The sequence below is a fragment of the Siniperca chuatsi genome, linkage group LG4, assembly GCF_020085105.1.
Source record: "Siniperca chuatsi isolate FFG_IHB_CAS linkage group LG4, ASM2008510v1, whole genome shotgun sequence".
Taxonomy (NCBI): domain Eukaryota; kingdom Metazoa; phylum Chordata; class Actinopteri; order Centrarchiformes; family Sinipercidae; genus Siniperca; species Siniperca chuatsi.
Window position 1 is genome coordinate 31,320,517 of NC_058045.1, and position 24,690 is coordinate 31,345,206.

General features: G+C 45.3%; 2 protein-coding genes and 1 pseudogene across 3 annotated transcripts; all 3 read right to left on the reverse strand.

The window, feature by feature from the left end:
* Positions 1–343: 343 nt before the first annotated feature.
* LOC122874859 (E3 ubiquitin-protein ligase TRIM21-like) lies at positions 344–4,487 on the reverse strand. Its single transcript, XM_044193329.1, has 2 exons — positions 4,347–4,487; positions 344–2,386 (listed from the first exon to the last, which is right to left on the reverse strand). The coding sequence occupies exon 2, from the start codon at positions 2,375–2,377 to the stop codon at positions 737–739; it is 1,641 nt and encodes a 546-aa protein (XP_044049264.1). The 5' UTR covers positions 2,378–2,386; positions 4,347–4,487; the 3' UTR covers positions 344–736.
* A 7,229-nt stretch (positions 4,488–11,716) lies between these two features.
* Positions 11,717–15,193, reverse strand: LOC122874860 (E3 ubiquitin-protein ligase TRIM21-like). 2 transcript variants are annotated; one of them, XM_044193331.1, is made up of 2 exons: positions 15,076–15,193; positions 11,717–13,746 (listed from the first exon to the last, which is right to left on the reverse strand). In XM_044193331.1, exon 2 carries the CDS (start codon positions 13,742–13,744, stop codon positions 12,110–12,112), a length of 1,635 nt encoding a protein of 544 aa, XP_044049266.1. In that variant the 5' UTR covers positions 13,745–13,746; positions 15,076–15,193; the 3' UTR covers positions 11,717–12,109. The 2 variants fall into 2 exon arrangements, with proteins under 2 accessions (XP_044049266.1, XP_044049265.1); XM_044193330.1 differs by having other exon boundaries at positions 11,717–13,751; positions 15,076–15,185.
* LOC122874862 lies at positions 15,188–23,112 on the reverse strand (annotated as a pseudogene).
* Between the last annotated feature and the right edge of the window lie 1,578 nt (positions 23,113–24,690).

The window sequence follows — 24,690 nt, forward strand, 5'->3', positions numbered from 1 at the left end:
TTTATGAAGAGCATGTCCTCATGTGGCCACAGGCTGCAGTTTGTTAAGAACTCCACTGGAGGGCGTCCTCAGATATCACTTGTTCTCTCCAAACTAGCAACACTGGTTTAGTGTTCATATCAGCTGCTCAAACACACCTCAGACCTTAAATAACACTACATTATCTCACACTACCAACTGCCTCAGATGTGATGGGGTGTCGGAGCTCGTCAGCTCAAGTCAGTCTGAGAACAGCTGATGGTGTTTTTAATCACGTGATTTGGTGGCCATTAGAAACTCCATCAGCTGTTTTTCAGCTTTGACATCAATCCAAAACAATAACTTAATCAAACACAATATAAACTTGATTTTGTTTTTGTTTATTTAAAAAGAAAAAGAGAAAAACAAATTACTTTTGTCATAAACAGCTCTTCAGCAATTTGTGCCAGTAAGCAACACTATTTATATATACAATAATTAAAATTACACAATGGAACCCAGACTTTTAGGAACGTGCGACTGCTTCTTATCGCTTTGCACCTTGTTGTTGATGATTTAACATTCTTGAAAGCAGGTAATGCAGTTATTAGAATATATTAGGTTACATTAGATCAATCAATCAGTCATCAGTTGATTGATCAGTATCTGAAAAACAGATCAGAATCTGAAAAAAACAACAATGTATACAATGTCAATGATAAATATACATTTATTACATTAAATGATAGTGAATCTTTCTGTAAATCAAATGGTTGTTCTACTCAGAGTGACTGACAGGAGCGATGATCAGAGGGGCAGAGTTTTTACCACCATAGTTAAGACTGGGACAGAAGAATGGGTAGAGTTTCTCAGTGAAGCAGCAGCCAGTAAAGGAGTAGATCAGAGCTGCAGCATTAGCATCATAAAAGGAGACCAGACCCTCCTCATAATCCACAAACACCCCCACCGTCTCAGGCTGAGACTTCAGAGAGAGACGGACTGCAGGGCCAGCAAAAGCTGAGTATTCATTTTCATTCCTCAAACATATCGTCCAGTAACCTTTCTGAGGACTCAGTGTAATTTTTCCCTTCCTGTTGATCGACTCTCTGGCCACTCCTAAATCCCAGTCAATCTTCCCTTTAACCTGAACCTCGTAATAAAATCTTCCTGAAGAGAAACTCTGCTTTGCTAAGACATTAACACAAGTATCAAATCTCTCTGGATTGTCTGGGAGATTCTTCTTTACATCACCATGTTTAACTTGTTTTCCATCATCAGACAGGATGAGCCTGGGATTTGCTGTATCAGGATCGAGTGTCACAGCCACTGCGTACTGCTGGACCCTCTTCAGCTTGGCCTCAAACAGCTTCTTCATCTGTTTACTGAGCGTCTCCTCCAGCTGATTCACAGCTCTCACCACAGTCCCCTCATATGAAGGTGGACGGACGCTGACTTCTGTCCAGTCCTTGGTGGGTGGAGCAGCGTTCAGGGACGGGAGGCTTTGGAGGAGGTGGAGGTGGTCTTCAGAGCGTGAGAGCTGCTCCAGCTCAGAGCTTCTCTTCTTCAGCTCAGAGATTTCCTGTTCCAGCTCTTGGATGAAGCCTTCAGCCTGTTTCTCTGTCTTTCTCTGCTTCTCTCTGATTGTGTCGATGAGCTCGGCCTGGCTTCTCTCAACATTCTCCATCAGAGCGATGAAGACCTGAACACCACCTGCTATCTCTCTGTCTGCATCTTCCTTACTGAGCTCCACTGAGCGTTTGATCTCTTGAATCTTCAGTCGTCTCTCCTGGATCAGCTGCTGAATTTCAGCCTCCGTCTTCCTCAGCTCGGCCTTCTTATCTTCATATTCTTCTTTCAGAGGAACAACATCATGTGCCTTGTGGTCTAAAACAGTGCAGAGCATGCAGACACACGTCTGGTCGGTCTTACAGAACAGCTCCAGCAGTTTATCGTGCTTCGTACACATCCTGCCTTCCAGGTTCTCCACGGGGTCGATCAGCTGATGTCTTTTCAGACGTGAAGCTGTCAGATGAGGCTCCAGGTGAGTCTCACAGTAGGAGGCCAGACACACCAGGCAGGACTTCAGGGCCTTCAGTTTGGTTCCAGTGCAGACGTCACAGGGAACTTCTCCTGGTTTGGCAACTTGTTGCTCTGAGCTGCTGCTGGCTTTCTGTTGAGCTGACTGTCTGAACTGAGCAGCCATCTCAGAGATGAAGGTATTGACCCGCAGCTCAGGTCGTGTGTAGAAAACCTGTTTACAGTTGGGACACTGACACGGGACATTAGTATTCCAGTGTTTAGTGATGCAGGTTTGACAGAAGTTGTGTCCACATGGTATGGTGACTGGATCAGTGAACACATCCAGACAGATGGAGCACAGAAACTGATCTTCAGTCAGCAGACAGCTGGCAGCAGACATATCTACACTCTGAGGACACAAAGTGTGAAACAACAAAACTGTAATGACATATCTTTTGATTAATTGTTTCATAAAATCAAACAATGTTAAGAGCAATAAAATGAGAGTCATCCTGAATTCTGTTGTTATATTGCTCCCAGCTGAGGGACACATTTACTAAGAAAATGGCGCAACACAAATATGAGCTGTAGTTGTCAATGAATTTGCGTCTATTCAGCGTCTGATTTACTGAGACAGCTCATTACGCAGTCAGGTCCTGGACTTTGCTGCAAGTGAAGCAGAGCTCAGATGTGCAGTTCAGCGGTGGTATTTCTATGAGATCACACTGAGCAGAAAATAAGTGACAACATGGAGATCTTCAAGCATTAACCTACACATGTTTATTGGAAAACGAAAAGAAGATATAATAAGAGAAATCAAAGACACAAAATATACAGAAGCTACTGCAACAGGTGGAGAGAGAGAGAGATAATAAGAAAACAATGACAAACTAATCTGATGTCTTCAGCATTACACATGTATAACATCCCAAGCCCTCTGGTTGTTGTTGATATCTTACTTTAAATCTGTGAATTCATAAAAGAATTCAGATCTAAACCCCAAAAAACACATTGTGATCCCTCCATTACTGTCACATCACACATTAAATAATATAGTAGTTCTGCTACCCTGCTGCTTATACTGTTATTAGAGTGAAACAAATTTTTAAAGTGGGCTAAACATTTTTAATTAATATTGAACTCAACACATTTATTACATTCAATGTGATATATTTAGCTAGTATTTGTCTTTATTATTAGTTTTATTAAAGCGTCTGAGGGAGTAGAGCAACAGAAAGATCTCCTTCTCTGTCCAAAGACCTTCAGTGTCAGAGAGTCAGCTTGGACGAAGAGGAGGAAGAGGAGGTATAGAAAGAGAGAGGATGATGATACAGAGAGCAGAGAATCAGACACATTAAATGTGCAGAAGAAGAGATGGAAGCTGCTCTGGACTGCAGGAAACAGCCACAGCCACCAATGGACTTCAGTTAAAAATGGCTATGGCCCTGAGAGGAACTTTCTGTGTGCGTTCCAATACCACCATACTATTTAGTAGGCCAGAAGAATATTTACTATGTCCCAATACAGAGTATGTCAAATGCAGTATGCCAAAAAAGACCAGGATGTCCTACTACATCCGGTCGCATTTCGCAGTTTGCAAGCCAGCATGCTTTTCTGGCCCACAATCCTCTGTGCAGCGGAAGATACGTCACATCGACTGAGCCGCCAAGAGAGCATGGACAGACGCCGTAGTGACAGATGACAGCGTGATGACAAATAAAGGGATTCAATGTTATGCAAAAGCCTCATTTGAATTCCTGTAAAATCCTGTTCTTCCTGTTAGCTGTTTCATGTTGGTACAACTGTTTTATATTTCATAACTATTCTCAGCCCTGCCAATTCTGTTGGGGTGGTGCTCTTTTCATACAGTTTGACATACAAAGACACTACATATTAGGACTGCAATGATCTGATTATACACTGTCACATATAAAGTTTTGCAGAAATGTATACGGTTACAAAACAGAAGCGGCACGTATGTTACACCACAAATAAAATGAAGTTAAATGTAAGATCACAGTGCCAGCAGCTGCATCTCTGCATGAAAATATATTCAACAACAAAAAACCATCTGCCAGCAACAGAGAGCTGTGTGTGACAGGGGGTTACATGCCTACTGCTGACCAGTCCAATAGATAGTAATTATAGGAATAGGAATTGTTTAAGTGAACATAATAATCATACAACCACTGTGGTTTGGTTTTCACCTCTGTTTTGTAGTTAATACATTTTTTTTAGAAAATGACACATTTCTATGGCAGAATATTTTGATATGGTAGAACAGATATAACAAAGTCAGACTCTGGTTTTAACTAAACTGACCAAATATGTAGTCAGTGCATTTTGGCTTTGTAGGGCCGTGTACTCACCAGTGTTTGGCAGAGCTTCTGCTGTTTTGTTGAGAAAAACCTGATGGATTCAGCTGAATGTCTCTGTAGAGAGAAACAGAGAGACTTGTCTCGACTGCAGCTGTGCTGTCACTCAGACCTACTTTCACTTTCATTTGAGGAAATGTGACGTTGCAGCTCTCCTCTTTCATGTAAGTCAATCTGTGGGTGCACATTAGGCCAAGTACAGGACACGCCGTCGAAACGGTCGCAGTTTGGTTAGGTTTAGGAAAAGATCATGGTTTGGGTTAAAATAAGTACATGAATCCAGGAAGTGAGGTTTTATTGCCTCTTGGGAAACACCTCAATTTGGACCAAGATGAGTTTTTGTTTTTGGAAATATACAGCAGCCAGAGGAATACACAATTAAAGCAGCCATGAACGGGCCCTCGCCACTGACTGCAAATCGGGGGGGGGGCGTCGATCCCGGAGGTCACTTGATGCAGCTCTGAATGTTCACATCACTTCCTGTGTCAGCTATGTGGCACAAGAGAACACCCACTAATTACAAGTCATGTTCCAGTATATCAAGTGTACACCACACCATGATAATTTTATCTAAATCAAATGATGATTGTCATGCAAGGCTTACTTCCTGTTGCCAGTAGGTGGCGCAATGACTACAACTCCTAATTGGGATGTAAAAGTCCTCAGGCCGGGACTCTAATCAAACATGTGAAATTTGGGATCCCCTAGCCTCTAGCACCCAGTTTCCAATTTCTAGATAATTTTATTGAAAAGCCTTTATGTGTGCATATTTTGACCAGATATCTGCATATGTATGTACTATTTTACACAACAGAGTCACAGCACTGTCCACCATACAATTCTCCGGGTTATCCACAAAAAGAAACAATAGCTAGACCAAGATGTATCAGTAGTCTCTCTCAATGCTGCCATCTTGTGGCCAAAGTTAGAAACAGCGGTTGAAAGTCTGGCAGGCTCCATTTAAACTACTGAACACATCTCTTACCAACAAAATCAATGTTACACTTCAAAGTCATTAACAAATCATGAACATATGTCTTAATATTCAAAGCTGTCTCCGCTTTTTTTAACCCTTCAGTTTACACACACACACACTAACAGCCTGTATTTTTTCTCACTCTCTAGGATCAATATAAGAAAAACAAATCGATTCTTGTTAAAAGTAAAAGTAGTTATTGTGAAGTTTCCCTTTCACAGTGGAAAATGACTGATGCTAATGTTGTAGCTGTTTCAGGCGCAACAGTAATATGAGTTTATTTCCTGTTGAATGTAAAATGTGAATCTGCAAAGTAAACAGCAAATCCAGCTGTTAGATGTAGTGGTGGAAAAGTAAAAAGCTTCCAAAACCGAAATCCTCCAGTCAAGTATGGCAGCCTGATCTTTGTACTTTTGTACGTAAGTAAATGTACTTTGTTACTTCCTGCCTCTGCCAATGTGCCATTGTGACTGTAACCATGTCAGTATGTATCTGTTCCAAAATCCCTCTGCACTTCACTGCTGTTCTCCAAAGTGCTGAGCAGCTTTTCTCTGTCTGAAAGATTTCTCTCAGATTACATTAGAAGGAGGGAAATCAGAGTTTTGAACTGAGATGGAGAATCCTTCTGATTGGGCCACGGCAGTAGATTAATGGGCTTCTCTGTGAGTCTCCCTCATTATAAGTAGTTGAAGTACAATACTTTTTAACTGAAAGTCTTCTTAAGTTATAGCAAAGTTTCAGATTTTAGAATGAGCTCAAAAAAACTACGAAACACACAAAAATGTCGTAGGGGGTGCTGTATGGAGGGATGTGGACCCAAAAGCAAATGACGAGGAAGCGGTCTCAGGGTGAAGTAGCCGGATAACTACCGTGTTTATTGTGGGGTGGAATGCAGGCAAGAACAGGCAGAGGTGAGCAGACAGGTAATGAGCTGACAAAATCCAAAATCCAAAAATCCAAACAACAACCCAAGGGCCAGGCGCGGAGCTGGGGACCTTGGGCGGACGGCCCGGGGGCTGGACAGGTGCGGAACTGGGGACCTCGGGCGGACGGCCCGGGGGTTGGACAGGTGTGGAGCTGGGGACCTCGGAGCTGATCTCCCGAGGTCTGTGATGGAGACTGACACCATCCAAAGACCAGACAGAAGACCGGCGGCGAACACTGAGAGTCACAGGAGGCCGGCGGCAAACACGGAGCCCTTCTGGAGGCGGCGGCGGCGGAACCCTTCTGGAGGCCGGCGACGGCGACGAGAGAGTCACTGGAGGCCGCGACGAACACGGAGCCCTTCTGGAGGCCGGCGACGAGACGCTGAACCTTCCGGGAGGCCGGCGGCTGACACTGACCCTTTCTGGAGGCCTGACCATCCACTCAGGGACCAATGGTGGTACAGTGGGTCCGGGGACTGGCAACGAGGCGTCAGAGCGGGAGCCGGCAACGGCGGGACATCAAGACAGGGTGGTGAGGTGGCTGGATCTGGAGCCGCGACTGGGCTGGGCCTCGGGGGCGGGAGCCTCGGGGCGGGAGCCGCGGCTGGATGGCTGGGGAGCCGGCTCTGGGCTGCGCGGGACCCAGCAGCAGGAATGGAGCAAGGGGCTGCTGCGACCCAGCAGGAATGGGCAGGGGCCAGGGGAATGGAGCCAGCTGCTGCGACCCAGCAGGGACTGGAACCGGCGTGGCAGCAGGACATGTCACTGGCGACTGGACCTCCGGACATGGCGCCGTCTTGGAACCTCAGGGCTGGGAGTGCGGGCTGCTGCGATCCAGCCGGGAAACGTCGGCTGCGATCCAGCAGAGTTCGGAACTGCTGCGATCCAGCAGCCAGCAGAGAGAGGTCAGGAGCTGCCGAGGTCCGGCGGAGAGTCCAGGAGCTGCCGAGGTCTGGCAAAGGCGGTGAGTGCAAACTGCTGTGATCCAGTGGCGGCGGCGGACAGGGTGCGGCTGCGGTCCGGCAAAGGCGGTGAGCGCGAGGCTGCTGTGATCCAGCGGCGGAGGCGAGGACAGGGTGCGGCTGCGATCCAGCGGCGGAGGCGAGGACAGGGTGCGGCTGCGATCCAGCCGCGACCGGGAGCGATGGCTGCTGCCATCCAGCAGAGACACGGAGTGGTGGAGAGTGACCAGAATCTGTAGGCGAGGTGGTGCCGCTGTTGAGAGCTGGGTGATGAGTCGGGAGACCTGCTGGGTTAGCTGTGCGATTTGGGAAACCATGGCATGTTTGCTGTCTGTCAGAGTTCGGAGTAATTGTTCATGCTTCCCTAGCAGAATCTCTCTGTTAGCTAGCGTTAAGTGGTAATGTGCTACCTCCGGGTCTTTACCTGCTGGGTCCATGTTTGGTCGGATCATTCTGTCACACACACACACTAACAGCCTGTATTTTTCTCACTCTCTAGGGTCAATATAAGAAAAACAAATCGATTCTTGTTAAAAGTAAAAGTAGTTATTGTGAAGTTTCCCTTTCACAGTGGAAAATGACTGATGCTAATGTTGTAGCTGTTTCAGGCGCAACAGTAATATGAGTTTATTTCCTGTTGAATGTAAAATGTGAATCTGCAAAGTAAACAGCTAATCCAGCTGTTAGATGTAGTGGTGGAAAAGTAAAAAGCTTCCAAAACCGAAATCCTCCAGTCAAGTATGGCAGCCTGATCTTTGTACTTTTGTACGTAAGTAAATGTACTTTGTTACTTCCTGCCTCTGCCAATGTGCCATTGTGACTGTAACCATGTCAGTATGTATCTGTTCCAAAATCCCTCTGCACTTCACTGCTGTTCTCCAAAGTGCTGAGCAGCTTTTCTCTGTCTGAAAGATTTCTCTCAGATTACATTAGAAGGAGGGAAATCAGAGTTTTGAACTGAGATGGAGAATCCTTCTGATTGGGCCACGGCAGTAGATTAATGGGCTTCTCTGTGAGTCTCCCTCATTATAAGTAGTTGAAGTACAATACTTTTTAACTGAAAGTCTTCTTAAGTTATAGCAAAGTTTCAGATTTTAGAATGAGCTCAAAAAAACTACGAAACACACAAAAATGTCGTAGGGGGTGCTGTATGGAGGGATGTGGACCCAAAAGCAAATGACGAGGAAGCGGTCTCAGGGTGAAGTAGCCGGATAACTACCGTGTTTATTGTGGGGTGGAATGCAGGCAAGAACAGGCAGAGGTGAGCAGACAGGTAATGAGCTGACAAAATCCAAAATCCAAAAATCCAAACAACAACCCAAGGGCCAGGCGCGGAGCTGGGGACCTTGGGCGGACGGCCCGGGGGCTGGACAGGTGCGGAACTGGGGACCTCGGGCGGACGGCCCGGGGGTTGGACAGGTGTGGAGCTGGGGACCTCGGAGCTGATCTCCCGAGGTCTGTGATGGAGACTGACACCATCCAAAGACCAGACAGAAGACCGGCGGCGAACACTGAGAGTCACAGGAGGCCGGCGGCAAACACGGAGCCCTTCTGGAGGCCGGCGACGAAGGCGGAACCCTTCTGGAGGCCGGCGACGAAGACGGAGAGTCACTGGAGGCCGGCGACGAACACGGAGCCCTTCTGGAGGCCGGCGACGAGACGCTGAACCTTCCGGGAGGCCGGCGGCTGACACTGACCCTTTCTGGAGGCCTGACCATCCACTCAGGGACCAATGGTGGTACAGTGGGTCCGGGGACTGGCAACGAGACGTCAGAGCGGGGAGCCGGCAACGGCGGGACATCAAGACAGGGTGGTGAGGTGGCTGGATCTGGAGCCGGCGACTGGGCCTCGGGACGGGGAGCCGGCGATTGGGCCTCGGGACGGGGAGCCGGCGGCTGGGCCTCGGGACGGGGAGCCGGCGGCTGGATGGCTGGACATGGAGCCGGCTCTGGACCAAGAAGCTGCTGCGATCCAGCAGGGAATGGAGCAAGGGGCTGCTGCGACCCAGCAGGGAATGGAGCAAGGGGCTGCTGCGACCCAGCAGGGAATGGAGCAAGGGGCTGCTGCGACCCAGCAGGGATTGGAGCCAGGGGCTGCTGCGACCCAGCAGGGACTGGAACCGGCGTGGCAGCAGGACATGTCACTGGCGACTGGACCTCCGGACATGGCGCCGTCTTCGGAACCTCAGGGCTGGGAGTACGGAGCTGCTGCGATCCAGCCGGGAAACGAGTCGGCTGCGATCCAGCAGAGAGTTCAGGGAGCTGCCGAGGTCCGGCGGAGAGTCCAGGGAGCTGCCGAGGTCTGGCAAAGGCGGTGAGTGCAAACTGCTGTGATCCAGCGGCGGCGACGACAGGGTGCGGCTGCGGTCCGGCAAAGGCGGTGAGCGCAGGCTGCTGTGATCCAGCGGCGGAGGCGAGGACAGGGTGCGGCTGCGATCCAGCGGCGGAGGCGAGACACAGGTGCGGCTGCGGTCCGGCAAAGCGGTGGCGCGCAGGCTGCTGTGATCCAGCGGCGGAGGCGAGGACAGGGTGCGGCTGCGATCCAGCGGCGGAGGCGAGGACAGGGTGCGGCTGCGATCCAGCGGCGGAGGCGAGGACAGGGTGCGGCTGCGATCCAGCGGCGACCGGGAGCGATGGCTGCTGCCATCCAGCAGAGACACGGAGTGGTGGAGAGTGACCAGAATCTGTAGGCGAGGTGGTGCCGGCTGTTGAGAGCTGGGTGATGAGTCGGGAGACCTGCTGGGTTAGCTGTGCGATTTGGGAAACCATGGCATGTTTGCTGTCTGTCAGAGTTCGGAGTAATTGTTCATGCTTCCCTAGCAGAATCTCTCTGTTAGCTAGCGTTAAGTGGTAATGTGCTACCTCCGGGTCTTTACCTGCTGGGTCCATGTTTGGTCGGATCATTCTGTCACACACACACACTAACAGCCTGTATTTTTTCTCACTCTCTAGGGTCAATATAAGAAAAACAAATCGATTCTTGTTAAAAGTAAAAGTAGTTATTGTGAAGTTTCCCTTTCACAGTGGAAAATGACTGATGCTAATGTTGTAGCTGTTTCAGGCGCAACAGTAATATGAGTTTATTTCCTGTTGAATGTAAAATGTGAATCTGCAAAGTAAACAGCTAATCCAGCTGTTAGATGTAGTGGTGGAAAAGTAAAAAGCTTCCAAAAACCGAAATCCTCCAGTCAAGTATGGCAGCCTGATCTTTGTACTTTTGTACGTAAGTAAATGTACTTTGTTACTTCCTGCCTCTGCCAATGTGCCATTGTGACTGTAACCATGTCAGTATGTATCTGTTCCAAAATCCCTCTGCACTTCACTGCTGTTCTCCAAAGTGCTGAGCAGCTTTTCTCTGTCTGAAAGATTTCTCTCAGATTACATTAGAAGGATGGAAATCAGAGTTTTGAACTGAGATGGAGAATCCTTCTGATTGGGCCACGGCAGTAGATTAATGGGCTTCTCTGTGAGTCTCCCTCATTATAAGTAGTTGAAGTACAATACTTTTTAACTGAAAGTCTTCTTAAGTTATAGCAAAGTTTCAGATTTTAGAATGAGCTCAAAAAACTACTAAAACACACAAAAATGTCGTAGGGGTGCTGTATGGAGGATGTGGACCCAAAAGCAAATGACGAGGAAGCGGTCTCAGGGTGAAGTAGCCGGATAACTACCGTGTTTATTGTGGGGTGGAATGCAGGCAAGAACAGGCAGAGGTGAGCAGACAGGTAATGAGCCGACAAAATCCAAAATCCAAAATCCAAAAATCCAAAAATCCAAACAAGGTCCACCGGAGAACAAAGAATCCAAGATAAACTCACAGACAAGGGCTCGGCAAGGAACAACACCATGTGTACAACAATGATCCGACACAGAACAAAGAAAAGACCAAGACTAAATACCCTAGGGGAGGTGAGATAACAAGACAAAGGTGCCAACAATCAAGGGAGGACCAACAATCAAAACTGGAGGGAAAACACAGACAGGAAGTAAAAACACAAGACACACAAGGGAAGGAGACTACTACAAAATAAACCAGGAAGTGATACACCTAAACTACCACAAAAAAGACATTAGACAGAGTACTTGTACCAATTAGACCCAGATTTCACTGTGCTCCTGCATTCATGTGATCTGCTTCAGCATCAGACTGTGTAGTTATTTATGAAGAGCATGTCCTCTTGTGGCCACAGGCTGCAGTTTGTTAAGAACTCCACTGGAGGGTGTCCTCAGCTGTCACTTGTTCTCTCCAAACTAGCAGCACTGGTTTAGTGTTCATATCAGCTGCTCAAACACAACTCAGACCTTAAATAACACTACATTATCTCACACTACCAACTGCCTCAGATGTGATGGGGTGTCGGAGCTCGTCAGCTCAAGTCAGTTGGAGAACAGCTGATGGTGTTTTTAATCACGTGATTTGGTGGCCATTAGAAACTCCATCAGCTGTTTTTCAGCTTTGACATCAATCCAAAACAATAACTTAATCAGACACAATAAAAACTTGATTTTGCTTTTGTTTATTTAAAAAGAAAAAGAGAAAAACAAATGACTTTTGTCATAAACTGCTCTTCAGTAATTTGTGCCAATATGCAACACTTTTTATATATACAATAATTAAAATTACACAATGGAACCCAGACTTTTAGGAACGTGCGACTGCTTCTTATCGCTGTGTACCTTGTTGTTGACGATTTAACATTCTTGAAAGCAGGTAATGCAGTTATTAGAATATATTAGGTTACATTAGATCAATCAATCAGTCATCAGTTGATTGATCAGTATCAGAAAAACAGATCATAATCTGAAAAAAACAACAATGTATACACCATCACTGATAAATATACATTTATTACATTAAATGATAGTGAATCTTTCTGTAAATCAAATGGTTGTTTTACTCAGAGTGATTGACAGGAAAGATGATCAGAGGGGCAGAGTTTTTACCACCATGATTAGGACAGGGACTGAAGAGTGGGTAGAGTTTCTCAGTGAAGCAGCAGCCAGTAAAAGAGTAGATCAGAGCTGCAGCATCATAAAAGGAGACCAGACCCTCCTCATAATCCACAAACACCCCCACCGTCTCAGGCTGAGACTTCAGAGAGAGACGGACTGCAGGGCCAGCAGCAGCTTTGTACTCATTTTCATTCCTCAAACATATCGTCCAGTAACCATTCTGAGGATTCAGTGTAATTTGTCCCTTCCTGTTGACCGACTCTCTGGCCACTCCTAAATCCCAGTCAATCTTCCCTTTAACCTGAACCTCGAAAAAAAATCTTCCTGAAGAGAAACTCTGCTTTGCTAAGACAATAGTACAAGTATCAAATCTCTCTGGGTTGTCTGGGAGATTATTCTCTACATCACTGTGTTTAACTTGTTTTCCAACATCAGACAGGATGAGCCAGGGTTGTGCTGTATCAGGATCGAGTGTCACAGCCACTGCGTACTGCTGGACCCTCTTCAGCTCGGCCTCAAACAGCTTCTTCATATGTTTACTGAGCGTCTCCTCCAGCTGATTCACAGCTCTCACCACAGTCCCCTCATATGAAGGTGGACGGACGCTGACTTCTGTCCAGTCCTTGGTGGGTGGAGCAGTGTTCAGGGACGGGAGGCTTTGGAGGAGGTGGAGGTGGTCTTCAGAGCGTGAGAGCTGCTCCAGCTCAGAGCTTCTCTTCATCAGCTTAGAAATTTCCTGTTCCAGCTCTTCGATGAAGCTTTCAGCCTGTTTCTCTGTCTTTCTCTGCTTCTCTCTGATCGTGTCGATGAGCTCGGCCTGGCTTCTCTCAACAGACTCCTTCAGAGCGGTGAAGACCTGAACACCACCTGCTATCTCTCTGTCTGCATCTTCCTTACTGAGCTCCACTGAGCGTTTGATCTCCTGAATCTTCAGTCGTCTCTTCTGGATCAGCTGCTGAGTTTCAGCCTCTGTCTTCCTCAGCTCGGCCTTCTTTTCTTCATATTCTTCTTTCAGAGGAACAACATCATGTGTCTTGTGGTCTAAAACAGTGCAGAGCAAGCAGACACACATCTGGTCGGTCTTACAGAACAACTCCAGCAGTTTATCGTGCTTCGTACACATCCTGCCTTCCAGTTTCTCCACAGGGTCGATCAGCTGATGTCTTTTCAGACGTGAAGCTGTCAGATGAGGCTCCAGATGAGTCTCACAGTAGGAGGCCAGACACACCATGCAGGACTTCAGGGCCTTCAGCTTGGTTCCAGTGCAGACGTCACAGGGAACTTCTCCTGGTCTGGCAACGTGTTGCTCTGAGCTGCTGCTGGCTTTCTGTTGAGCTGACTGTCTGAACTGAGCAGCCATCTCAGAGATGAAGGTATTGACCTGCAGCTCAGGTCGTGTGTAGAAAACCTGTTTACAGTTGGGACACTGACACGGGACATTAGTATTCCAGTGTTCAGTGATGCAGGTTTTACAGAAGTTGTGTCCACATGGTGTGCTGACTGGATCAGTGAACACATGCAGACAGATGGAGCACAGAAACTGATCTTCAGTCAGCAGACAGCTGGCAGCAGCCATATCTACTCTGAGGACACAAAGTGTGAAACAACAAAACTGTATATTTTGATTAATTGTTTCATAAAATCAAACAATGATTAGTGGAATATAAGGAGAGTCATCTTGAATTCTGTTGTTATATTGCACCCAACTGAGGGACACATTTACTAAGAACATGGCGCAACACAAATATGAGCTGTGGTTGTCAATGAATTTGCGTCTATTCAGCGTGTGATTTACTGAGACAGCTCGTTACGCAGTCAGGTCCTGGTCTTTGCTTCGAGTGAAGCAGAGCTCAGATGTGCAGTTCAGCTGTGGTATTTCTGTGAGATCACCAAGCTCAGAAAATAAGTGACAACATGGAGATCTTCAAGCATTAACCTCCACATGTTTATTGGAAATGAAAAGAAGATATAATAAGAGAAATCAAAGACACAAAATATACAGAAGCTACTGCAACAGGTGGAGAGAGAGAGATAATAATAAAACAATGACAAACTAATCTGATGTCTTCAGCATTACACATATAACATCCCAAGCCCTCTGGTTGTTGTTGATATCTTACTTTAAATCTGTGAATTCATAAAAGAATTCAGATCTAAACCCCAAAAAACACAATGCGGATCCCTCCATTCCTGTCACATCAAATATTAAATAATATAGTAATTCTGCTACCCTGCTGCTAATACTGTTATTAGAGTGAAACTAGTTTTAAAGTGGGCTAAACATTTTGAATTAATATTGAACTCAACACATTTATTACATTCAATGCGATATATTTAGCTAGTATTTGTCTTTATTATTAGTTTTATTGAAGCGTCAGAGGGAGTAGCGCAATAGAAAGATCTCCTTCTCTGTCCAGAGACCTTCAGTGTCAGAGAGTCAGCTTGGACGAAGAGGAGGAAGAGGAGGTACAGAGAGAGAGGATGATGATGATACATAGAGCAGAGAATCAGACACATTAAATGTGCAGAAGAAGAGATGGAAGCTGCTCTGGACTGCAGGAAACAGTCACAGCCTCGGCCCTGAGTGGAACTTCCTGTCTGAGTAGCGCTCAGAGTTCATACAGGAAACAAGTTGGAAAAAGTTGTTCAATCAGCTGAAGCTAATGCTCGCTGTGACTGCATCCTGTCTGACCTTAACTAGCCAGAATGCAGTGACTGTGGTTGGTTTTTACCTCTGTTTTTTAGCTCCGGCTAAATATACATGTTGTTTGGATCGAAAATGACACATTTCTATGGCAGAGTATTTTTATATGGTAGATCAGATGTAACAAAGTCAGACTCTGGTTTTAACTAAACTGACCAAACATATAGTCAGTGCATTGTGGCTTTGTAGGCCCGTGTACTCACCAGTGTTTGGCAGAGCTTCTGCTGTTTTGTTGAGAAAAACCTGATGGATTCAGCTGAATGTTTCTGTAGAGAGAAACAGAGAGACTTGTCTCGACTGCAGCTCTGCTGTCGCTCAGACAATCTTTCACTCTCATTTGAGGAAATGTAAAGAAGGAGGTGAACACACTTCCTGTGTCGGCTATGTGGCACAAGACAACACCCACTAATAACAAGTCATATTTTAGTGTATCAAGTGTACACCACACCATGAAAATTTCATCTAAATCAAATGATGATTGTCATGCAAGGCTTACTTCCTGTTGCCAGTAGGTGGCGCAATGACTACAACTCCTAATTGGGATGTAAATGTCCTCAGGCGGGGACTCTTATCATACATGTGAAATTTGGTACTGATTGGACAATGTACACTCAAATTACAAAAACCTCCTGTTTAATTGCAAAACATCAAAATTCGATGCCAAGTCACAGACGAGGGCCCGTTCAACTTCAACGAAAACTCACTGTGATGAAAAATTTTCATCAGAAAGGGCTTTAGATTGCTCTGCGAAAGGTCGATCCCATTCATTTTCTAGGAGGAGTTTGGCGGAAAAAAATGGCGAAAATTGGCCTAAAAGTGCACATTCAATTCAAAATGGCTGACTTCGTGTTGGCTTTAGGGTATGGCTCCAAGAGGCTTTTTTGGAAGTCTTGGGGTGATACATGTACCTCCCAAATTTCGTAGATGTTTTAAAATTTTGTAGGGGGTGATACATGTACCTCCATTTTGCCATCATTTCACGGGGGTTTGACATGCTCAAAAAAATGTATCCAACATTTTACAGCTTCTTCTTTCACAATGTAAGTCTATGGAAAAAAGTATTTTTGGGCCCGTGTGCATCACATGACGGACCCGGAAGTTGTAATTACACGGTTTGGCCACTATGTCAAAGTGTCACAGCACTGTCCACCATACAATTCTCCGGGTTACCCACAAAAAAAAAGCTAGACCAAGATGTAACAGTAACAGTACTCTCTCTCAACGCTGCCATCTTGTGGCCAAAGTTAGAAACAGCGGTTGAAAGTCTGGCAGCCTCCATTTAAACTACTGAACACATCTCTTACCAACAAAATCCTTCCTGTTGACCAACTGTCTGGCCACTCCTAAATCCCATTCAGTCCCTTTAACCTGAACCTTGTAATAAAATCTTCCTGAAGAGAAACTCTGCTTTGCTAAGACAATAGTAGTGGATTGTCTGGGAAATTTTTCTTTACATCACCATGTTTAACTTGTTTTCCATCATCAGACAGGATGAGCCAGGTTTGTGCTGTATCAGGATCGAATGTCACAGCCACTGCGTACTGCTGGACCCTCTTCAGCTCAGCCTCAAACAGCTTCTTCATCTGTTTACTGAGCGTCTCCTCCAGCTGATTCACAGCTCTCACCACAGTCCCCTCATATGAAGGTGGATGGACGCTGACTTCTGTCCGGTCCTTGGTGGGTGGAGCAGCGTTCAGGGACGGGAGGCTTTGGAGGAGGTGGAGGTGGTCTTCAGAGCGTGAGAGCTGCTCCAGCTCAGAGCTTCTCTTCTTCAGCTCAGAGATGTCCTGTTCCAGCTCTTGGACGAAGCCTTCAGCCTGTTTCTCTGTCTATTCAGTATCTGATTTACTGAGACAGCTCATTACGCAGTCAGGTCCTGGAATTAGCTGCGAGTGAAGCAGAGCTCAGATGTGCAGTTCAGCGGTGGTATATCTGTGAGATCACCTTGCTCAGAAAATAAGTGATAACATGAAGATCTTCAAGCATTAACCTCCACATGGAAAATGAAAAGAAGATATATCCTTCTCTGTCCAAAGACCTTCAGTGTCAGAGAGTCAGCTTGGACGAAGAGCAGGAAGAGGAGGTACAGAGAGAGAGAGGATGATGATACAGAGAGCAGAGAGTCAAACACATTAAATGTGCAGAAGAAAAGATGGAAGCTGCTCTGGACTGCAGGAAACAGCCACCAAAGGACCTCAGTTAAAAATGAGAGGAACTTGCTGCGTGTGTTTCAATACCACCATACTATTTAGTAGGCCAGAAGAATTTTTACTATGTCCCAATACATAGTATGTCAAATGCAGTATGCCAAAAAGACCAGGATGTCCTACTACATCCGGTCGCATTTTGCAGTATGCAAGCCAGCATGCTTTTCTGGCTATTCTGACCCACAATCCCCTGCGCGGCGGAAGATAGTCACATCGACTGAGCCGCTGAGAGAGCGCAGACAGATGACAGACGTCATAGTGACAGATGACAGCGTGATGACAAATAAAGGGATTCAATGTTATGCAAAAGCCTCATTTGAATTCCTGTACAATCCTGTTCTTCCTGTTAGCTGTTTCATGTTGGTCCAACTGTTTTATATTTCATAACTATTCTCAGCCCTGCCAGTTCTGTTGGGGTGGTGCTCTTTTCATACAGTTTGAGATACAAAAACACTACATATTAGGACTGCAATGATCTGATTATACGTCAGATTGACGTCTGCACTGGAACCAAACTGGCAGGAACCCTCTGGAGATCAGCGAACCGGATCAGGAGCCGGCGATGGGGCAGCAGGACAAGCAGCCGGTGACGGGAAGATTGGTAGAGGAGCGGGCTGGATCAGAGGTGTCCGGGAATCCGGAGCCTGCCACTCCGGCAGAGAAGGAGGGTATTGCTGCTGCTGTTACCCAGCTGACGGTTCTGCTGCGTGCTACGACCCAGCAGACGGTCCAGCGGCGTGCTGTGATCCAACCAGAAGAGGAGGTGGTTGCTATCCAGCATCAGCTAGGGATTGGTGCTGCTGCGATCTAGCCGGGAAAGGAGGCAACTGTGATCCAGCAAGGAGTCCGGCAGTGAGGTGCTGATGCGGTCCGGCAGAGAGTCCGGAAGTGAGGAGCTGCTGCGGTCCGGCAAAGAGTCCGGAAGCGAGGAGCTACTGCGGTCCGGCAGAGAGTCAGTGAGCGAGGAGCTGACTGCTGCGATCCAGCAGGGAGTGCTGTGCTGATAGGGAGCAGGTGTGCTTCATTAGCAGACGGTGGAGCCTGGCCTATCCGTGACAGCACCCTGGTCTCCCCATGGATGTATAAGGTCTCCCCTAGCCTCTAGCAGCCAGTTTCCAATTTCTAGATAATTTTATTGAAAAGCCTTTATGTGTGCATATTTTGACCAGATATCTGCATATGTATGTACTATTTTACACAACAGAGTCACAGCACTGTCCACCATACAATTCTCCGGGTTATCCACACAAAAAAAACAATAGCTAGACCAAGATGTAACAGTAGTCTCTCTCAACGCTGCCATCTTGTGGCCAAAGTTAGAAACAGCGGTTGAAAGTCTGGCAGCCTCCATTTAAACTACAGAACACATCTCTTACCAACAAAATCAATGTTACACTTCAAAGTCATTAACAAATCATGAACATATGTCTTAATACTCAAAACTGACTCAACTTTTTTAACCCTTAGTGGAAAATGATATTTACAGTTTACACACACTAACAGCCTGTATTTTTTCTCACTCCCTTGGGTCAATGTAAGAACAACAAATATATTCTGGTTAAAAGTAAAAGTAGTTATTGTGAAGTTTCCCTTTCACAGTGGAAAATGACTGATGCTAATGTTGTAGCTGTTTCAGGCACAACAACAGTGATATGAGTTTAATTCCTGTTGAATGTAAAATGTGAATCTTCAAAGTAAGCAGCAAATCAAGCTGTTAGACAGATGTAGTGGAGTAAAAAGTACAGCGGCCCAATCCTTCTGATTGGGCCACAGCAGTAGATTAATGGGCTTCTCTGCGAATGTCCCTCATCATAAGTAGTTGAAGTATAATACTTTTTAACTTAAAGTCTTCTTAAGTGAAAGCAAAGTTTCTGATTTTAGAATGAGCTCAAAAAACTACAAAACACACAAAAAAGACATTATATAGAGTACTTGTACCAATTAGACCCAGATTTCATTGTGCTCCTGCATTCATGTGATCTGCTTCAGCATCAGACTGTGTAGTTATTTATGAAGAGCATGTCCTCATGTGGCCACAGGCTGCAGTTTGTTAAGAACTCCACTGGAGGGCGTCCTCAGATATCACTTGTTCTCTCCAAACTAGCAGCACTGGTTTAGTGTTCATATCAGCTGCTCAAACACAACTCAGACCTTAAATAACACTACATTATCTCACACTACCAACAGCCTCAGATGTGATGGGGTGTCGGAGCTCGTCAGCTCAAGTCAGTCTGAGAACAGCTGATGGTGTTTTTAATCACATGATTTGGTGGCCATTAGAAACTCCATCAGCTGTTTTTCAGCTTTGACATCAATCCAAAACAATAACTTAATCAGACACAATAAAAACTTGATTTTGCTTTTGTTTATTTAAAAAGAAAAAGAGAAAAACAAATGACTTTTGTCATAAACCGCTCTTCAGCAATTTGTGCCAGTAAGCAACACTATTTATATATACAATAATTAAAATTACACAATGGAACCCAGACTTTTAGGAACGTGCGACTGCTTCTTATCGCTGTGTACCTTGTTGTTGATGATTTAACATTCTTGAAAGCAGGTAATGCAGTTATTAGAATATATTAGGTTACATTAGATCAATCAATCAGTCATCAGTTGATTGATCAGTATCAGAAAAACAGATCAGAATCTGAAAAAAATAACAATGTATACAATGTCAATGATAAATATACATTTATTACATTAAATGAGAGTGAATCTTTCTGTAAATCAAATGGTTGTTCAACTCAGAGTGACTGACAGGAGAGATGATCAGAGGGGCAGAGTTTTTACCACCATAGTTAAGACTGGGACAGAAGAATGGGTAGAGTTTCTCAGTGAAGCAGCAGCCAGTAAAGGAGTAGATCAGAGCTGCAGCATCAGCGTCATAAAAGGAGACCAGACCCTCCTCATAATCCACAAACACCCCCACCGTCTCAGGCTGAGACTTCAGAGAGAGACGGACTGCAGGGCCAGCATAAGCTGAGTATTCATTTTCATTCCTCAAACATATCGTCCAGTAACCTTTCTGAGGACTCAGTGTAATTTTTCCCTTCCTGTTGATCGACTGTCTGACCACTCCTAAATCCCAGTCAATCTTCCCTTTAACCTGAACCTCGTAATCAAATCTTCCTGAAGAGAAACTCTGCTTTGCTAAGACAATAGCACAAGTATCAAATCTCTCTGGATTATCTGGGAGATTCTTCTTTACATCACCATGTTTAACTTGTTTTCCATCATCAGACAGGATGAGATAGGGATGTGCTGTATCAGGATCGAGTGTCACAGCCACTGCGTACTGCTGGACTCTCTTCAGCTCAGCCTCAAATGGCTTCTTCATCTGTTTATTGAGCGTCTCCTCCAGCTGATTCACAGCTCTCACCACAGTCCCCTCATATGAAGGTGGACGGACGCTGACTTCTGTCCAGTCCTTGGTGGGTAGAGCAGCGTTCAGGGACGGGAAGCTTTGGAGGAGGTGGAGGTGGTCTTCAGAGCGTGAGAGCTGCTCCAGCTCAGAGCTTCTCTTCTTCAGCTCAGAGATTTCCTGTTCCAGCTCTTCAATGAAGCCTTCAGCCTGTTTCTCTGTCTTTCTCTGCTTCTCTCTGATCGTGTCGATGAGCTCGGCCTGGCTTCTCTCAACAGACTCCTTCAGAGCGATGAAGACCTGAACACCACCTGCTATCTCTCTGTCTGCATCTTCCTTACTGAGCTCCACTGAGCGTTTGATCTCCTGAATCTTCAGTCGTCTCTCATGGATCAGCTGCTCTGTCTTCCCCAGCACGGCCTTCTTTTCTTCATATTCTTCTTTCAGAGGAACAACATCATGTGTCTTGTGGTCTGAAACAGTGCAGAGCATGCAGACACACGTCTGGTCGGTCTTACAGAACAGCTCCAGCAGTTTATCGTGCTTCGTACACAACCTGCCTTCTAGGTTCTCCACAGGGTCGATCAACTGATGTCTTTTCAGACGTGAAGCTGTCAGATGAGGCTCCAGGTGAGTCTCACAGTAGGAGGCCAGACACACCAGGCAGGACTTCAGGGCCTTCAGTTTGGTTCCAGTGCAGACGTCACAGGGAACTTCTCCTGGTTTGGCAACGTGTTGCTCTGAGCTGCTGCTGCTGGCTTTCTGTTGAGCTGACTGTCTGAACTGAGCAGCCATCTCAGAGATGAAGATATTGACCCGCAGCTCAGGTCGTGTGTAGAAAACCTCTTTACAGTTGGGACATTGACATGGGACATTAATATTCCAGTGTTCAGTGATGCAGGTTTTACAGTTTTAAGTTGTGTCCACATGGTGTGCTGACTGGATCAGTGAACACATCCAGACAGATGGAGCACAGAAACTGATCTTCAGTCAGCAGACAGCTGGCAGCAGCCATATCTACACTCTGAGGACAAGTGTGAAAAAACAAAACTGTATATTTTGATTAATTGTTTCATAAAATCAAATTAGTGGAATAAAAGGAGAGTCATCCTGAATTCTGTTGTTATATTGCTCTCAGCTGAGGGACACATTAACTAACAAAATGGCGCAACACAAATATGAGCTGTGGTTGTCACTAAATTTGCGTCTATTCAGCGTCTGATTTACTGAGACAGCTCATTACGCAGTCAGGTCCTGGACTTTGCTGCGAGTGAAGCAGAGCTCAGATGTGCAGTTCAGCGGTGGTATTTCTGTGAGATCACCAAGCTCAGAAAATAAGTGATAACATGGAGATCTTCAAGCATTAACCTACACATGTTTATTGGAAAACGAAAAGAAGATATAATAAGAGAAATCAAAGACACAAAATATACAGAAGCTACTGCAACAGGTGGAGAGAGATAATAATAAAACAATGACAAACTAATCTGATGTCTTCAGCATTACACATGTATAACATCCCAAGCCCTCTGGTTCTTGTTGATATCTTACTTTAAATCTGTGAATTCATAATAGAATTCAGATCTAAACCCCAACAAACACAATGTGATCCCTCCATTACTGTCACATCACACATTAAATAATATAGTAATTCTGCTACCCTGCTGCTTATACTGTTATTAGAGTGAAACAAATTTTTAAAGTGGGCTAAACATTTTGAATTAATATTGAACTCAACACATTTATTACATTCTCTGCGATATATTTAGCTAGTATTTGTCTTTATTTTTAGTTTTTTTAAAGTATCTGAGGGAGTAGAGGAAAAGAATCTCCTTCTCTGTCCGAAGACCTTCAGTGTCAGATAATCGGCTTGGACGAAGAGGAGGAAGAGGAGGTACAGAGAGAGAGAGGATGATGATACAGAGAGCAGAGAATCAGACACATTAAATGTGCAGAAGAAAAGATGGAAGCTGCTCTGGACTGCAGGAAACAGCCACGGCCCTGAGTGGAACTTCCTGTCTGAGTTGCGCTCAGAGTTCATACCAGAAACAGGTCGGAAAAAGTTGTTCAATCAGCTGAAGCTAATGGTCGCTGTAACTGCATTCTGTCTGACCTTAACTAGCCAGAATGCAGTGACTGTGGTTTTGTTTTTACCTGTTTTGTAGCTCCTGCTAAATTTACATGTTGTTTTGATCGAAAATGACACATTTCTTTGGCAGAATATTTTTATATGGTAGAACAGATGTAACAAAGTCAGACTCTGGTTTTAACTAAACTGACCAAACATGTAGTCAGTGCATTTTGGCTTTGTAGGGCCGTGTACTCACCAGTGTTTGGCAGAGCTTCTGCTGTTTTGTTGAGAAAAACCTGATGGATTCAGCTGAATGTTTCTGTAGAGAGAAACAGAGAGACTTGTCTCGACTGCAGCTCTGCTGTCGCTCAGACAATCTTTCACTCTCATTTGAGGAAATGTAAAGAAGGAGGTGAACACACTTCCTGTGTCGGCTATGTGGCACAAGACAACACCCACTAATAACAAGTCATATTTTAGTGTATCAAGTGTACACCACACCATGAAAATTTCATCTAAATCAAATGATGATTGTCATGCAAGGCTTACTTCCTGTTGCCAGTAGGTGGCGCAATGACTACAACTCCTAATTGGGATATAAATGTCTTCAGGCCGGGACTCTTATCAAACATGTGAAATTTGGGACTGATTGGATGATGTACACTCAAGTTACAACAACATCCTGTTTAATGGCAAAACATCGAAATTCGATGCCAAGCCACGGACGAGGCCTGTTCAACTTCAACGAAAACTCAAACTTTAGAAAACTTTTGAAAACTTTTCATCGCAAAGGTCTTTAGATTGCTCTGCGAAAGGTCGATCCGATTCATTTTCTTGGAGGAGTTTGGTGAAAGAAATGCCGATAAATAGCCTAAAAGTGCAAATTCAATTCAAAACGGCTGACTTCGTGTTGGATTTAGGGTATGGCTCCAAGAGGCTTTTTTGGAAGTCTTGGGGTGATACATGTACCTCCCAAATTTTGTAGATGTAGATGAAATTTAGGGCTGCTGCATGAGTACTCAAGCACATTTAGCCCCTCAAAACTAAGATTAATTTCTATAAATAATAATAATGATTCCTTCAGTTTCAATAGGGACGTCACAGCGTCAAATAAATCAGGGCGGTGAAATTGGTGTGTTGTAGTAATAAGTAGCAATGTGTGTACATCAGCAATAAATATACATTTATTACATTAAATAAAAAGACAGCAAGGGGGATCTGACATTAATATCAGCTGACGTGCTGCGGTAAGCGCATTGTCTCATTTCTGGTCACCGGTGTTTGTGTTTTACTAGCAGCATATTTCTGCTGCTCTAGCTCATCACAGTTAATTTTGTTCGATTCTTCATTATAGTGACTAACTATCTGCTATACATTTAAACATACCCTAGTTCTGCTCAAGCACTCATAGCTCTCTCCCTCTATTAACAACTTTCTCGCTAATCCCACAGTTTACACGCTATTAATTTTTGTTAGCTACCGTTTTTTAGCTTAGCAGCTAGCAATGGCTTCTCTCTCTCCCTCTCACTCTCCTGCTCTCTCTTGCTCTGTGTGTCAAATGTTTAGCTATTCCTCTGCCTCCTTTAGTGATAATGGTACATGTAATAAATGTAGTTTATTTGTAGCTTTGGAGGCGAGGCTTAGTGAATTGGAAACGCTGTTCCGCGCCATGGGAACTCAACCATTAGCTGCTGCAATTAGCCAGCCCCCAGTAGCCGGTGCGGGCCGACCAGAGGTAGCTCCTGTTAGCCGTCTCCAGGGAGGCTGGGTGACTGTCCGAAGGAAGCATAGTCCTAAGCATAGCCCTAAGCAGAAGCCTACGGTTCACCACCAACCTGTTCACGTTTCTAACAAGTTCTCCCCACTCAGCGACACACCTGCTGAGAAACCAACTCTGATTATTGGCAGCTCCATTTTGAGAAACGTGAAGTTAGCGACACCAGCGACCATAGTCAAATGTATTCCTGGGGCCGGAGCGGGCGACGTTGAATCCTATTTAAAACTGATGGCTAAGGATAAACGTAAAAACAGTAAGATTGTTAATCACGTTGAGGGTAACGACTACCGATTACACCAATAAGAGGTCACTAAAGTTAATGTTGAGTCGGTGTGTACATATACAAAGACAATGTCGGACTCCGTAGTTTTCTCTGGGACCCTGCCAAACCTGACCAGT

Excerpts from the sequence above, each read along its gene's own strand:
- LOC122874859 (XM_044193329.1), bottom strand. The coding sequence starts at position 2,377 with ATGTCTGCTGCCAGCTGTCTGCTGACTGAAGATCAGTTTCTGTGCTCC.
- LOC122874860 (XM_044193331.1), bottom strand. The coding sequence starts at position 13,744 with ATGGCTGCTGCCAGCTGTCTGCTGACTGAAGATCAGTTTCTGTGCTCC.